General features: G+C 31.7%; 1 protein-coding gene across 2 annotated transcripts; it reads right to left on the reverse strand.

The window, feature by feature from the left end:
- Positions 1–15,998: 15,998 nt before the first annotated feature.
- Positions 15,999–17,995, reverse strand: LOC123204151 (peroxisomal acyl-coenzyme A oxidase 1-like). 2 transcript variants are annotated; one of them, XM_044620732.1, is made up of 6 exons: positions 17,861–17,995; positions 17,585–17,705; positions 17,312–17,422; positions 16,936–17,005; positions 16,520–16,703; positions 15,999–16,425 (listed from the first exon to the last, which is right to left on the reverse strand). In XM_044620732.1, exons 2-6 carry the CDS (start codon positions 17,610–17,612, stop codon positions 16,381–16,383), a joined length of 438 nt encoding a protein of 145 aa, XP_044476667.1. In that variant the 5' UTR covers positions 17,613–17,705; positions 17,861–17,995; the 3' UTR covers positions 15,999–16,380. The 2 variants fall into 2 exon arrangements, with proteins under 2 accessions (XP_044476667.1, XP_044476668.1); XM_044620733.1 differs by having other exon boundaries at positions 17,825–17,908.
- Between the last annotated feature and the right edge of the window lie 200 nt (positions 17,996–18,195).

Raw genomic sequence — 18,195 nt, forward strand, 5'->3', positions numbered from 1 at the left:
TATACCTATTCCATTTAATAAAAAAATATTTTTTATTAGATATGTATGTCATATTATCAATTTAATAGCTCAAGATGGTTTAAACATGACTAAAAATGAGATATCAACAATTAAACATGTTATCATATACATTTTATCATCCTCATCATAGATATAAACATATAATGAATTATGTAAATCAATGGGGCTAAGACAAAAAAAAAATTAAAAGAAGATGTTAAAACTAGATGAAATTCAACATACATCATATTGAAAGCATGTGAAGGGTATGAAATACTTACAACATGGTTCTTCAATACCAAACCAAAATGTTTGGAACATCCTATTTTTTAGACAAATTATGATTGGGAGATTGCTATAATTTTAATGAACATGTTAGAGCTGTTGAAAACAACCATAGACCAATGCTCAAATGTCTATTATCCAATTACTTGTTCAATTTTATATAGTATGATAGAAATCAGTGATATTTTTGAAGAATTTAGGTATGATAATACTTTCTAAAATATATCTAAACAAATGAAACAAATTTAAAAAATATTAGAACGAAATTCCTTTACTTTATGTCATTGCCACTGTTTTAGATCCTAGGGAAAAAAAATTAGAAGTAAAAATTTTATTTCATACTATTAATGATACTTTATTAATTGCATAGACGATGCTAAAGAATTTATATTGGAAATGTATAATATTTATGAATAAAAATATGGAAGGGTTGGACAAAGTTCAAAACAAGAGGTAAGTTCCAGTAGTTCAAGTAGGAAAAAGTCACGCATGTGGTTGCTCTTGCACAAAGATAAGCAGCTGGTGGCTTAGAGTTCAAATTATGGTGAGTTTTATAATTATATCAATAAATAATTATCTATAAATTGTTCAACGATATGGTGCTACTAAGAAATTAGATGTTTTGGCATGGTAGAAAGAAAAGGGAGAAAGTTTTCCTGTGTTGGTTGTCATGGCTCAAGATCTTCTAACCCCTCTAGTGTTGACTATAGTATTAGAATATGCTTTTAATGCAGGTGGATGTATGTTAGATAATAAGTTATTCAATTTATACTCAAACATGATCGAGACAATCATATGTATGAAGGATTAGGTCAAAATTGATTTCAAATTATAGAATTGGGTCATAGCAGATATCTTCAAAGAATTCAATAATATGGACGTTGAAGACAAATAGATGGATGATATATATATATTTTATTGATAATCTCTTACTTGTGGTAGATGAATATCGTGTTTATATGATGAAAAATATTATAACATATTACAAATAAATTTATTTATATAACATATTAATACAAACATATATATATATACATATATATATATATATATATACATATGTATATTAATACAAACATATATATATATATATATATATATATATATGTATATATATATATATATGTTTGTATTAATATGTTATATAAATAAATTTATTTGTAATATGTTATAATATTTTTCATCATATAAACACGATATTCATCTACCACAAGTAAAAGATTATCAATAAAATAGTCAGGATATTATCCTCAGTTTTATTATTTGGAAAATGATTTGTATTTAAATATTTTATTAAAAAATATATGAAAAATTAAAAGTTTTGTTTAAACGGGTCAGCTCATGTGCTAATCTGTTTAAGGCTCGGTATGATACGACCTTGTATACAAAGGGTCATGTCGTGGGCCTCATGATTTTTCCAGTATGAAGGCCTTAGGCCCAATGGGTCATGCTAAAGTCAACCTAGCCCACTAACGCCTCTATAAGTAACTACTTTTAATTTGATTGAAAATGAGGTCTTTATAGTCATCAACCCAAAGAACACCTATTTTTCTTAATTTTAATTAAGTAGTGCAACTTCTAAATCATTTTCATAAAAAAAAAATAATTGTTTATTCATATTTTGCTTTTTTTATTTGGTTGAAAAGAAAATTCACTTGTTTGGCAATAGAAATTGACTCAAATGACTCAGATTGGTCACCCATATTTGACCACATTATTATTAATTAATTTTTATTAATAATAATTACATTACATAATTCCATAATCCCATACCATCAACAAAAAAGTCAAAATACTTATAAGAAAAACTTATGATTGTTGATATTCTATTGAGTAAACATTTATAGTGATATGAATAGAATTGGAGATAATTAATGGGTTCATCATTTTTCCCGTGAATTTAATCAAAATAATAAGTTTTCAAGTTTAAAGTTTTAAAAAAGGATAAATTCTTATTTTGTGTTCAATTTTTTCTATCAATTTCAATTGTGTAAAGTTATTTAAGTAAGTTTATTTATTTATTTTTCAATATTAATAATAATTTTAAAAAATTAATGATTAACAAAATCTTGATTCTTCTATCCAATTATTTATTTTTTTTCTCTTCCTCTTATTTTTCCTTTACTCATTATCTTTATTTTCTTCTCTCAACATCGTCTTAACCAACCTAGCGCCATCACCATTTTTTTTCCTTTTTTTTTCCTCTCCCATTTCTTCTTCCTTCACTCAATGTCGCCTCAACCAATCTAACACCATCACTAGAATCAACCAAGCATCATCACTAAAAGCACCACAACCATCACTATTGTTGACGACTATCAAAACCAAACCGAAAATGTATTAGGGATTTTAGGCTTTTGATATGACAGAAATCGACAAGGGCAATAGAAAATAAAACAAAAATTTTCAATAACCCAAAAAACCTTAGGCAGATCCCGTTTTAGGAGAAAAGATTCATGCAAGACGCATAAAACATTCAAAGAAATTTAAAGAATCATATACTTGCATTAGATGACTCCTTAATCTTTACGTGACAAAAATATTGCTTTTCAACCCATAGGAGAGAGGAACCTTGATACCTGCATGAAACACAAATGGAAGAAGACTTTGTATGTCGGAAAAATAGTCAAGAATTCACGATATAGGGGATAGATATTTGAGTGCATAAAATTGGAGATCAATAAAACTAAAAACACAATGATAAACCTTAGGAGCTAGAGTTTTAGTCAAACCCATATATGATTTCAATATTATCCAACTAGGGTAAATCCTAATACAATGTATATATGATTTCAACATTATCCAATTAGGATAAATCCTAATCTAATTTATATATAAATTCAACAATATCCAATTAGAATAAATCCTAATCCAATAGACATTGCAATCATTTTAGACTTTTACTTTTATCCAAAAACCTCAAGATCATCACAATTTAAATTAAAACATGATTCTCATATTTAATTTAAACAAGAGTTTGAGTTCAAACCAAACTTAAGTCCTCCAAACCTTCAATTTGGAATTTGGATCAGATTTAACTTGAATAATCTGATGTCTCTAGAGTTCTATCAATTTTCATCATGTGTGACCCATGGGCTATTCATTGGGTTAATAGTATATAGATTCAAGTCAAATTTAGACACATACAAAGATTGGCCTTTAGCAAGGCATCATGACCACCTAATCAACAGAGTGTTAGTGAATAACTTTAAACCTCATCGACTGTATGATTATGTATAATATTATCCTTATCAATTGACATCTCTCGAGGCTAAGACACAAATATAGTGTCTATCTTAGGAACTCCTCACTATGAACTAATATTTATCAATGACTGAACGATTTAGATCAGACACTACCTAGTGCCATTATGGCCACAAATTTGATTGGTTGTTATTGATGTCTATTAGTATACTTGCTAAAGATACCTCTTTCCATGCTTGAGAGTGATGAATCATCTATTAATCCTTGTATAAGATGGTTCAATGATCTCAAGTGAAAGGATCACATATATCTACAAGTTAGAAACTATAACAACCATCCATATAAAAATCCTTATATTGGGTATGTCTAGTCAACATGCACATATGTGTTGTACCAAACTATTGATAAAAAACTTTAACATGTGAGAATTATCACCACCATTTAGTGAAGTTACTCAATATTATGATAATCTCATCATCATTACTTGTGCCCTTAGTTAAAAGAATGTTAGGATTATCAACATTTTTAGAATGGTCATCCAATGTGTACATAGGATTCTTATAATTAGTCATATAATCCCCTTATCATAGTTATATCATTCTAAGGGTATATTCATTGTACAAACATAAAGTAAACATAGACAATATGAATAATCAATAAATTACCTTTTATTAGTAATGAATAAAATAAATTACAAATTACAATTGATTTAATTGGCTCTAGGGCACAAACCTAATCCTTAAAGCAAATCCTTCTTACATTAGATGCTTATGAATAAAGGTAATATTTTTAATTTCTTGTGGCTCTCTTTGTTCATAGGATCATATGTTTATACCCAGACAAATTATTTTAGAATGATTGAGTTGTGACCAAAGAATTACTTCATGACAACTGATCAGGAAGGCCCTATGTTCACATTAGGTAGCTATTCTAGAAACATTCATAGTTCTAATGTTGCATGACTAAAGGTACTAGTAATAGAGTTAGAACTGTCATCGTAAGACTTGCAAGTATGTGCAAGGTTATTTTGATCATTTGCCTCTTAATTATGCTTGTTTAATAATGTATATGTGATTTTGGGTGTGCATAGTTATGTAAGAGAGTTCACACACCCGCGTATGTGTTAGCAAGTGTAAAATGGTTATTTCCCACAAGGTACATGAAAATGACTAAGTCTATAAGAAACACACACCCATGTATGAAAAGTTACATGCTTGTGTGTGTTTAATCATTTGAATTATTGATAAGGATCAATTTCATGATGATTTTGAAAACTACCATTAATGTGTAATAATAGGCACACCCATGTATAGGGTGGCACATGGTCGTGTGTGGTGATTTTCAATTAAAATAAAAAGAATGCAAAGGCATTTAGCTAAGAGAATTCACCTTATTTTTAGAAAGCTAATTGTTCTTGCCACATGAAAACTTGTTTGTTCACTAAAAGAGAGGTAAAGACGGTGGTCAATTCTTTTGATTTTTGAGTTACTAGATGTGAATTGTGTTTTTTTATTGGTTAAAGTGATTCATGCAAGTTGTGTTGTTTGTGTTATTCTTATTAATGATGTTTGAGCATGCTACAATTATGGTCATGACTTCAATGCAGTTTGGTTTTTAAAAGACGATCTATGTAAGCATAAGCTGTGAACTATACTTATTTGATAGACAAAATAAGGCTTTGTTCTAACTCTTTATTGATAAAGAAAATTTCTTCTAATTGATGATGATCATGCTTGGAATGTGTTAAGAATTAGTTATGTAAATTGCATATTTCCATGGAAATTGATTAGTACTTATTACTATTGCGGTTGTTATTGATGTGTAATATGAAGTAGAGGCATGTCACAAATACTTGGTAATGTTGTAGAATTACTTTGAGCTCATATGTAGCATTTTGGATGGTTAGAAAACACAAGAAAACTTAGGCCGAAATTATGTTAAACGAATGCCACATGACCGTGTAAGTTTGTTAACATGTCCTTGTGTTTTTAGGTGCAAATAATTCTCATGTGTGTTAAGCGAATAAGCGTTTAGATTTAGGGCAAGGCATACACTTATGTAAAGATGTGCACCACCATGTATTTTGAAGGATTTTGAGAACGAGTATGTAAAGGATAGTCATGTCGGTCCATGGATACAAAATGGCAATTTCACCCCTAAAAGAGGAGATTGTGGGGGAATATTATGAATATGGTCCCAACAAAGGCATTATGAGACAAAAAATTGTTTTGAAGGTGTCTAACTATATGTATGATAGCACATAAGATATTTTAGGACTGTCTGACTATGTGAACGATGGCATGGATCCTACTAGAGTGATTTTGAGTTAAAAACTAAAAATGATGTATTATTTTATTTCAGTCACCAAGCTATGTGCAGTGTGGTATTGATAACATTATAGCTACTCTATATGACCTTCATACCTATTTGATTATTATGTACTGGTATAAAATGTCTTAGCATCTAAGATGCTTGTGCACACACTGACACTAGGCTTTTTAGTATCTGGGATGATTGTGTAATATTGTGAAAGCTTTTTGGTCTTACTCTTCTTATGATAAGGTTTTTGTAGCATGAAGCCTAGCCAGCAAGTGTACTGGTTACACTTTGTATTTGACAAATAGGATGTCTTATGCTTTCAGCAGACATTTGGAATGTCGATGTAAATCATTTAGCATTAGCCATCTAGAATGATACCACTTCTAAAGATTAGGCATTTGGTGTTTAAATAATTTGGATGGGCATTCAAGATACTAGGGAAACATCTAAAGATACCACATCTTGATTTGGAAATGGAACACATATGGATTTTGGTTATTGTTAATGTTATGTGCAAGGTGTCGAGAGGTTACCTACTTACTGAATATTTATCACTCACCATGTTCCTTCTATGGTTTTGTTGGTAGGTTTGTGGAGTAACAGGGTGATAAGGGACCCAATAGGTTAGCTTAAGACATTGCATGAGTGATGGACATTTTGGTCATTTTTATGTACTATCAATTATATATTTAACTTTCAGACAGAGATACATACATTTATTATGGTGTTAGGATTGCATTATTTATGGTATGTATGATGTTCTATTTAATGAGTTGCACTAGAGGTGTCAATGGGCCAGGCTAGGTTGGTCAGGCTCGGCCCATCGAGCTAATGGGCCATGCCAGACTCGAAGCCCAAATAGTAATGGGCTTTCGGGCTGGGCCGACCTATTAATATATAAAAGCCCAAGGCCTGGCCTATATAAAAATAGGTCAGGTTGGGCCGGGCTTTAAATGGGTCGGCTCGACCCATTTAATCAATATTTAAAAAAAATTATTTAAAATTTTTAAACACAAATTATTTTTCAATTATTAAAACCGAAGACAATACTCAAAATATTTTATTTATAATCTCACTTATGACGGAGGAATTTCGTAGTTACATGATGAAAAATATTATAAATTGAACATAGTATAAATAAATTAATTTACATATTGTATAAATTATAAAACATAAATAAATATATACTATGATAATATTCAAATGGATTGAATTCATTTGATACTTCATCCATTTGTAATATTTTGTAATGATAAAATAAAAATAAAAATAAAATTATAAACACAAAAAATTATTATTTGTGAATTCAGATATTTTCTGAAAGAGAATTGATGAGAGAAAATGAGATTGAAAATATAATGAAATAATTGAGATTGATAGATTTGTAAATAAAAGTGAAAATAAAGAAAAATTGAATTGGTTTATATAAAAAAAATTAATTAAATAAAAAATTTTAAAAAAAAATGAAGGTCAAAGCTTCTATTACAAGGCAAAAGCCTTGCTTCCCTCTGTCTGAGGGAAGCAAGGCTTCTGCCTTGTAGTAGAAACCTTCTACCACAAGGCAGAAGGATACAAAGCAAAAGCCATGGGCCGAGTTGGGCTTTGTATACAAAGCAAAACCTTCTGCCAGCAAAAATAAGAAAAAAAAAATTATTTTTAAACAGTATCGGGCCGAGTTGGGCCAAGCCATGGGCTTAATATTAAAACCCGAGGCCCGGCCTAATATGTCTATGGGCCTAGCTTGGCACGCTATAGTATCGGGTCGGGTTTTCTCGTGCCGTGCTTTTTTTTCGTGCTTCGTCTCGGGCCTCTATTCAACCCGACCCAATTGACGTGTCTAAGTTGCACCTTTTTTTGTATATGAAAGTTCATTCATTACCATGCATTTACTAACTGTTGTGTGTACTTGGAAAAAATTTTAAGTTAACATGTCTCTTCGAGTGCATATTCCAAATAGAGGTAGTATCTAGAGAGGGGTGTTACAATTATAGTGTTTAATGTCCTTATCGAGAAAATGTGGCATATCTCACAAGTTAAAGCTATTTGTTGACAGCTTGATGTAACACATAAGTGCATATTGTAGACATGTCCACCGAACAAACTCGCCAAGAGGATTCTATATGAATGATTGTTATAGTATCTATGAAATAAATCCTTTTAACAAACAAGGATACATGTGGTCTTTAAACTTGAGATCACAAGTTATCTTGTCCAAGGATTGGTATGGTCTAACACCAGTCCATTGTGGCCATTATATATGATTACTAAAAAATGTGATGATTGGTCAAATCGAGATATGTATGAAGGTTATGATGGATCAATAAAAAATTCATCACTTTTGAGCACAAAAGCTAATATCTTTGACAGGCCAAAACTGATAAATATCAACAACCAAAAATATTTATGAGCATAATAGGGTTACTCAGTCCAATATCGTCCAAATATTGATACAAGAATTAATCTATACATATTGAGGGCATCTGGAGGTAAACACCAAATTAATTTATACATATTAGGGGTATAAGAAATCAATCAGGTGTGTTTTACATTGAAAAGTAAGGATTTAGACGTCATGCATAACTATTCCAAGGACAAGCATAGTTGTGATATGCCTAAAAACATATGAATAATATGCCATATGTGGTCATGCACACCCATGCACCATTTAGCCTTAGGGTTTCCAATAAATGATAGATGATTGTGTAGCATTCATGCACGATTGTCCATACTTTATATATCAGAATGATGTGAACAATTGTGCAAAAGCTTGTATGATCATCCATAGCCAAAATTATGAAATTACCTTTAAGGTTAGAGCACAACCATGAAGAGCAATGGATGGTCATACATGAAAGGAGGATATATGCTTATGCATATGAACATAAGAGGATGAGTCGTTCATGGAGAGAAAGATGCACAACCATGCACTCGATAGTGCACAGTCGTGCACTAAAGAAAATTTGAAAAAAAGAAAAAGTTAAGTATCAAACGAAGTTTTGAAGAAGTCCCCAAGGGCAGGGAATATGTATATGAAACATCACGATAATGAAACCCTACCTTTATACCCTAAGATTTGAAAAGAAAATGGAATAAGTTAGGTTGGGTGAAAGTTGTTTATGAGCCCATAGTTAGGTGGCTCGAGTTACATGCATACATACCTATAGCCATGCCTTAACTAGTTAACCATGAGACTAGTTTCACTTATTAGTCGATATATGTCATGAAAATCGTTACAAGAGAACACCTATGAGATAATCTGTAACAACCTTCTCTAAATATATACCTCTATCTAGAATATGGACCCGAAGAGACAAGTTAACATGAACTTTTTCCCTTAAACATACCCATAAGGGAGTTTTAGGCAAACTATTAATTCAACTTAACATACAACGTGCAAAAAGGTGTATACATACTAAATACTAAAGATACCTAAATATAATAAATAATCAAGTCCCAACATCCACAATGTAAAATGTCTGAAATCCATAACATCACAATAGTGCAAATTACCCTTTGTCTTACACAACACCTTAAGTTGATCCTTTGGCTCCCTTACTGCCCTATTGATCCACATACCTACCTATAAAACCACAACAAGGGACATGATGAGTGAAAATACTAAGTAAGGATCTATTAACACCTTGCACACAACAAAAATAACATAGATGTCCTAAAATTCCCAATTACATATGGACATCCTATTTCTAGATGGATGGTCTTGTCATTCCACTACTAACTAATGTTATGTTATGTTTAGCCATACGCAAGAATCTTTAATTCCAATAGTCACAACTATGTTGTTATCCTACATGAGTGTGTAAATCTACCTTATCATACACGAACATGCTTTCCTATACACACGAGCATGTGTCCATAGGGCCATTAATGAGTATGTGTCCTATACCTCATGCTCAACCTTAAGCACACAAACAAATATACACTTCTAGCCTAAGGTGATGCATGGGCATGTCTCCTACCCTCACACGGTCGTGTATCACGATCAACACTTTCATGACCTTTTGTTTTTTTTTTTTTTTTTTGCATTTTTCGATTACCTTACTCAATCTCAAACTTATAGAATTGTACCAACTTGACAATAACCAAGTCTACCATGTTTTAACGTGCAGAATAAACATAAAATATCCATTGATTCAACAGATCATAATGGCCTCTCATATGTTCATCTATATCCATATAATTAATTTAGCACATTTAACAATTTGCACAAGGAATTAATCATCATCAACACATTAATATTACTACACTTGTAATACATAATTTAGCATACATTAGTTTCATAGATCTTAGCATAAAAGTACATCATCCATTAAATCAGAGAGAGGAAATCACCTATTTACCTCTTTTTTGGCGAGCATACAATCTTCACATGGCAAAGGTTAATCCTTGCATCTTGGTTGCTCAAAAACTCATTAGAATCTTTCAACTCTCTCTTCCCTTTGTGCTTTGAAAATACACAATATAGATTGAGCTAAACAGCCTTGTGTTTTCCTTTTTATTTTTTCCAAACAAACGCGACACATGATTGTGTGTCTCCCCATACATAGGGATTCATCTCATTACCTATTAATGATAGCTTTTGAAATTACTGCAAAACTTATCCTTATCTAATTTTCAAATTTATTGAACACATATGAGTATGTACTCCTTCATACATGGGTGTGTGTTTTTTTCAAATTTAGCCATTATTATGCACCTTACAAGAAATGACAATTCTACGCTTCTTAACACACACAAAGAGGCATGTAAACACATGCAATCAAGCCAAATTAGAGGAAAAGACACAATTACTTTTAAACATACCATGAGTGTTACATTTGTCTCTCTTTAAAAAAATTTTGTCTACAAAATTCACTTGAACAATTGTAGGAACCTCCACCTCATTTTTTGCTCCACCTCTCAAGTAACCTCTTCAATCTGATAATTTCTCCATAGAACCTTAACTAGAGGAATTTGTTTGTCTTTAGCTCTTTCATCGATTTATCCAGAATTTGAATCGAGGACTCCTTCTAGACCAAATTTTCCTTAAGCTCCACATCCTTAATCTTCAGCACATGAGTCAAGTCATTGATATACTTGTGCAACAATGACACATGGAATATATTATGAATGCGATTCATGCTCACTTGCAACAAAAGCTAGTAGGTAACCTTACTTACACACTCTAAAATCTCAAACGGTCTTGTTTACCTCGAAGCCAATATACTTTTCTGACCAAAACTCATCATGTGTCTACAAAGGGGCAACCTTCACAAAGACCTTATCACCCACCTAGAACTTTATATCTCATTTCCTCTAATCAATATAGTTCTTCTAATGATCTTGGGTTTATCTCTTCCTCTCCCTGATCAGTTTGATATCCTTAATCATCTTCTTGGTCCCAAAGCCTAAGTTAAAACATCTCTCTCACCTATCTTATCCAAATAAAGAGTTGTGATATGTATTTTCTCCTATAAAGTGTCTTATAAAGAGTCATCTAGATGGTTGTCTGAAACTATTATTATATGGAAACTCCATCAATAGCAACACATCAACCAAACTCGCTTCTCTATTGAGACAACAGGCTTTCAACATGTTCTTAATCACATAATTCACCCTCTCAGTATGTTCGTCATTTTGAGGATGATAAGCTATACTAAATGCCAATCATGTACACAAAGATCTCTACAAACTTTGTCAAAAAGCTTGTACAACCCTTATGTCTCTATCCAACACAATTATCTTAGGTACTCTATACAACCTCATAATCTCTCTTATATAAATTTGACCCAACTGATCAGTGCTAGTGGAATTATTAACTAGAACAAAATGAGTCAACTTGGTCAACCAAGCCATAATAACTTATAATGCATTATAACCTTTTTTGACCTTTGACAAACTAATAATAAAATCCACAGAAATGGGCTCTCATTTCCATTCAAGAATGCTCAAAAGCTATAATAACCTCAATGGTCTTTGATGTCTAGCCATAATTTGCTAACATACCAAACACTTGGTCACAAAATCTACAACATTGTTTTCATGTTAGACCATCAAAATGACCTCCTCAAATCCTGATACGTCTTTACACTCTCAAGGTAAGTAGTGTAAAAAGAACTATATGCCTTTATAAGGATCCTATTCTTCAAATCATCATCTCAGGGAACACAAATTTGGCCACAAAATCTTAACACATCATCAACCACACTTAACTTTACCTTAGTACCCTTAATGACTTTTGCCTTATCAATACACACCACTCATTAGCTATCGAGCCATACAAATCTCATCCACAAGAGTTGACTAAATCTGTAATCCATCCATCAGTCATTTAACTAACTCAATTTACTCTTTCATCAACTCCGACTGCAATATAGATCATGATAAACAACAAAACCTATGTTTGGAATCCATTTATTCCACCTATATTTAAATTTCAATAGAGTTGAGAAAGAAATCAGAGAATTGCCAAAATTCAAAAACTTGCACTCGAACCTAAATAATGGGAGATTATTAAAGGAAGATCATACCATATAAAAAGAGATGTTTTGTTTAAAGGAATGTTTCTTTAAGGATAGGATTCAAAGTTAAAAACACTCATGTTGAAAGAGTTCCATGAAAGTCTTATAGGTGGATATGATAGGACAAAAACGACCTATATTAGGTTAGCCATAAATTTTTATTAGGTAGGAATGTAGACAATGGTTAAGGATTTCGTCAATAAACATATGACTTCCCAAGTCATTAATTTCTCCATAATGACTTCTTATGGTTTATTGCATCCATCAGAGTTACTAAAATGAGTGTACAAAGAATTAACATTGGATTTTGTAGTAGGATCACCTAATTCATATAGAAATACAACAATATTAGTAATGGTCAACCATATTTTAAGGAGTATGTGCATTTTGGCATACTACCAAAAGACTACATGGTCTCGTAGGTAGTATAATTATTTTGTAATATGCCATTAAGTTACATGGTACGGCTTATTATATTGTCTTTAACAGGGACCTAACTTTCACAAGCCATTTCTAAAGGAAAATTTTTCACCTCGTTGGACTTGATTAAGGATGAGTTTTCCTTATCATCCTCAAGTGAACAACCTAACGAAGTCCTGAATCTGTATTTGGAGTAATACCTATGCACTTTTATTACAGATCATCCTGAGTAATAGTTAGCTTACCTAAGGTGGTTTAAGGACCATTAAAACATGACCAACCAATCTTTTATAGGCACAACATCATTTCAAGTCATATACAGAAGACTGCCACCTATAATCCCTTCGTGCACCCAAGGAAATTTGTTTATTCAAGTAGTCGATAGGGTGTTGAGTACCAAAGGTGTGTTATTAATGAGATTAAAAAAACATCTTAACCAAACTCATGATTGAATAAAACAATAGGCTAATTGGAAGAGAAAGGAAATCTTATTTCGACTAGGCAACTTAATCATGGTGAAGTTATTGCCTTATCAGCAAACAACTATGGCTCATTACTTAAGCACCAAACTTAGTCATTGCTATTTTGACCTGTTTTTAATTATCCCTAAGAAAAATATATAAATCTAGTTGTTAAACATTGTAGAGATTATGCAAAATATATATAAAAATAGGAGTTTCTCTAGTAGTTTGACACTAACTCAATCAGTGTGTTTGCTTAACAAATCAATTTGGTTTATAACAAATGCTCACTCAAGTGTGTAGAAGATCAATAGATTAACAAGGGAACCAACTCTAGCCATGTTTGAACTATTTGAAAAGGATTAGAGCCTGAAATGTACTAGTTTGTTGATAATGAATTAAGGTCTTTGACTGGGTTTGGAATTTGTCTGGAGTTTTTGGGGTACATAGCAAATGAAGTCCCATAAGAATAAACAAGAGACGAAGGGAAAACATTAATTAGCACTTGGGGGATAGTATTTGTGACTCTATGCATTCTTTTAGATTACAAGTTATTGAGTCTAACTTGAGATCTTTAATTAATTTCCCTGTATAACTATTTGTTTCTATTTGTGCTTATGCAGGGAATGATAACAATTAGACTAAATTTTATGGACCTTAAAGAGTTGGTGATCTCCATAATGCTTCCTAGATGCTTTACTTTCTTGAACAAGGATAAACAGAAGATCAAACATTTGTTGATATTATGATAAAACAAGTGCCAATAGCATATGCATCAATCAAATTCCAGTTCAATTTTGAAATGGATGTATAAATGTCTAGTTGTGTCAAAGGAGTGGAGTTTGATGTGTAGTCCGAGCCCCTTTATTTTAACATGACCCGTTACTATAACAGGTCATGATAGACTCATTGGCCGGTTTGATTTAACACACCACTATAGACAACAAAAATTAAAGAATATTTATATATTTATTTATTTATTTATTTATTTATATTTATATTTTAAATATCGTAGAACGACTTTTGCCATTGTAGAAATCGTTTTGCTTTTGCACAAGCACAATGGTTATTGGCTAAGCCAATAGCCGTTGGCTTTAAATTTTTTTATTTTTTTCTATGTAAAACCCTCTCTCTAACCACATGTATCCAAACGTAATTTTTCAATCTCTTTCTACATTTTCTTTATTTAATATTTCAATCTCAATTTCTCTCTACATTTTCTTTATTTAATATTTCAATCTCAATTTCTCTCTACATTTTTTCATTTAATTTTTGTATTTATTTTTTTGTATTTAGTTTTTTATTAAAAAATAATTATTAAACTTTACTAATTAAAATTTCCTTTCAAATTAATACAATCGAAAATCGTAAACTGTTTATCGATCTTCCAAATCACATTTTGTTTATATTTTTAAATGATGTAAAATCATTTTATATCACTAATTATTGTATCAAATTTAAAAAAAAAAAAAAAACTCTTCATTTTATCAGTGATAATGCATTAGACTTGGTTTCTCTTGCTAGATTTTCTTAGCTTATTCCTAATGCTTGAAATATAGGATAGCTATTAATATACGTTGTGCCAATAAGAAAAAAACAATAAACTCACACACATGGCCTTTAAATAGTGTCATTCGTTTTTTTTTTTTTGTTATACCTACTATTTTTATTATCCCTAAATATCTATTAACAACATAGTTTCTATTTTATTTTTCTAATTTTGTTAATTATTATATTTTGTTAATGAAAACAATTTAATATGTTCTAAATGACTAAGGTGTACAAGCGATTGAGACTTCACTTTATAGACTCGATTGACTAGGAATGAGTGTAATGTAAACACTGTAAGAGAGACTTTCTATAGTATTTGCAAAGTCTCTCTTATATGTTTATATTGCATCTATTCTTGTCAATTAAATCTACAAAAGTGAAATTTTTTTCCTTTAGAATATATATATTTTTTTATTATCAAAATATTTTAAAGAAAAATAATAAATAACAAAATCGAAAAAATAAAACAAAATTTAAGTTATTAATAGACATTAAAGAAATGGTGGTAGTATACAACAAAAATACAATAAAAGACATGTTAGACGATAATGAACGCGAGTTATTCAATTTTTCTTATTGACAAAGCATATGAGTAATAGTTTTCTTAGCTCAAGCATCGAATAAACCAAGAAGATATAGCAAGTTCATCGCATCGTCATTGATAAAATAAAGAGATTTCTTTAATTAAATACAACAATTAGTAATAGAAAATAATTTTATATCATTTGAAAATATAAACAAAATGTGATTTGAAATATCGATCTGCAATTTACAATTCTTAGTTATATTAATTCAAAAGAAAATTAAAATTAGTAAAGTTTAATAATTATTTAAAAAAATTATATATAATTAACAAGATAGCACAGCACGATCGTCTGTATATAAAATTGTGTCATGGGCCCTTACTTTTTAGAGTGGTAGCCCGATACAGAAACCTACGATTGTATAGACCTTGGGCATGATACAAACCATAGGCATTATAAACCCTGTCAAAATCGATGAAACCCACTGCCACCTCTACCTAATTATTATCAAGTAGAAATATTTTATTCCAATATTATAATAACAATAATATGATATTAAAATAATTAAATTAAAGATAAAATAATACTTAATAATAATACATTGATACTAAAAAAAACCATTATTTCTTTTTAAAAAAAAACTGTCCCAACTGAAAAAACACTACAATGTATAATACACACACCAATGAAGAACAAAATAAAAATCAATTTTTTTATTCTTCAACACATTTAATTTTTTTTCTGCAATAATTTAAATACAATAAAATTTTATAGTCTTATTCGCCAATATTTTCCATTTAAGGCACACAGTATAGGTGACCAGAACCCAGTCTTCTTATCACAATCTAGGTAACTTTCATAGGGTAGGGGTTAATTATTTTATGATACTGATTATGCTATTTTAATTTTCAATCGCAGTTGTTACAGTGCTTATGTCCTCAGAGTCTTGCGGTTCTGAGTTGTTTCAGAATGGGGCGAATATATTCATGGTAGCCATCAGGTACAACCAAGTTGTTTAGAGGGTCCTTCCAAGCTTCCTCATAGAGTTTCGGATACACATTGCCATCATACCGGCCAAGAACCGATCCCAGGTAATGGTCAGTATAATTGAAAGACAACCAGGGCAACTGCATTGGGACGGACCTAACAACACAAATTCAAGATCATGATTAGATGGATGAAAAAATTAATAGTTCAGCAAGAGAAGTTGAGTAAATTATTTGCAAGAAGCCCATACCTGGGCATACAAAGACCTAAGCTGCTCATTAGCAAGAGAAGCTTGCTTGGGAGTTACGCAGCCAGTGGATACAAAATCACCCAGATTTTTGTGAAGAATATGCAAAGCATAAATGTTGCAGAGCATTCTTAAGACTTGTTTCACTCCCTTTCCAGGGAGGTCTTGTTGCAACTTCTCAATGAACCTGAAATCGAATGATGTTTTTCAGAAAACCTTAACAAATTGTGATGACATACAAACGCATCGAATGAAATTTGACCCACAGCATACAACTTTTTCTGCTTCCAATTTCACTAACAATTTCTGTGAACTTTATTATAAAATTGATGTTTGAGCTAGGCTCTTTCATGTAAGGAAAGAAGGCTGATCAACTTTTAAATTTGAGATCATTGACTGGATAAGAGGGAGGAGCTTACTTTGAAACAACAATCAACTGGCAATGAGCAACTGGTGCCTCAGCTAAATCAGCTGAGAGTTCCGAAAAGCCTGAAGAGAAAGGAAGAATAAGTGAAACACATCAGATGTTTTGAGCTCAACTTCGAAGGTCATAAAGAAGCCAGATTTGCAGGCCTGTCAGGAATTAGGATGTTCACAATAATATTAAAGTCCAAAACTCAACCTTCTATAGCTCATATTAAAATTAGAGGGGGATATGTCAATTAAGGAAAAAATTTAAGGTTAGCAGCCCTTGCAAGCACCTTGTTTATAAATTTGGTCACACGGAAAGTTGAAAAGATAATAGATAAATGTGAAACAGATACCAATTCCTGAATAACGGTAAAGAAAACATACCCTCTACTGTATTTGTGAACTTGCCCAGGTTTTGAGCACAAGCAACAGACATCCTAGTGGCTCTTGCTTCAAAAGCCTCCAGTATGACAGCAGGCTTTAACCAATCGTCAGCTGCAAGCCATTGAAAGAAACAGGAAAAAAGAAGATTGTGAATATACATTAGCACATTTAGATGAACCTGCAAGTGTTCTATTCTGAAAGGAGTGAACTACAAAGTCTTTGTTACACACAAAATTGCTTTGAACATTAATTTTTTTTTTTTAAAAGTATTACCTCTTTGAAGCTCACAATGACACTTCATCAGATCTTCCACTCATTCCATATAAGATATTGTCCCAACAAGCTTCTTTCCTGATCCCAGCTAAGAGACAGTTTTCATGAGAAACCTTGCAACCTAGAAAAGGAATTTTCCATAGAATGTCATTCTGTTAGGGCTCGAGTATATGTGAAAAGGAAAAGAAGAGGCAGGAAAACAAAGCTGAAGTTATAAGTTGAAGGAGCTGAGAAACTAACAAACGGTAACATCAATAACGGCATTGGAGAGCTTACTGTGGGAGCGGAAGGCTGTAATTCCAAATCTGATGCTAGCAGTACCGATGATAACTCTGGTGGGCAGTCCACAGGACCTCCAAATGGCAGCATCCCAGTAGCAGTTAAAACAGCAGACAGGCAGCAAAAATATGGGGATGTGCTGGGAAAAGAAGGCACCCTGGAGATGTTAGAAGTTGAGCTGGCACGCGAGGATTGGCGGAGTTACAGCAAGGAGCCAAATATTAAGAGCCTGGTGAGAGAGGAAAGGGAGAAGGAAAAAGAAAGGGAAGAATAGGGAGAGAACCAGCCTCTCGAATGTTGGAAGTGAATTTGTTCTGTGGCCTGATTATCTG

Source organism: Mangifera indica, chromosome 20 (genome assembly GCF_011075055.1).
Source record: "Mangifera indica cultivar Alphonso chromosome 20, CATAS_Mindica_2.1, whole genome shotgun sequence".
NCBI classification, from domain to species: domain Eukaryota; kingdom Viridiplantae; phylum Streptophyta; class Magnoliopsida; order Sapindales; family Anacardiaceae; genus Mangifera; species Mangifera indica.

Coding starts and splice junctions, on each gene's coding strand:
- LOC123204151 (XM_044620732.1), bottom strand. CDS start 17,612: ATGAAGTGTCATTGTGAGCTTCAAAGAG. Junction 16,704..16,935: donor CAGTTGATTGTTGTTTCAAA/GTAAGCTCCTCC, acceptor ATTCGATTTCAG/GTTCATTGAGAAGTTGCAAC. Junction 16,426..16,519: donor TTAGGTCTTTGTATGCCCAG/GTATGGGCTTCT, acceptor TTGTGTTGTTAG/GTCCGTCCCAATGCAGTTGC.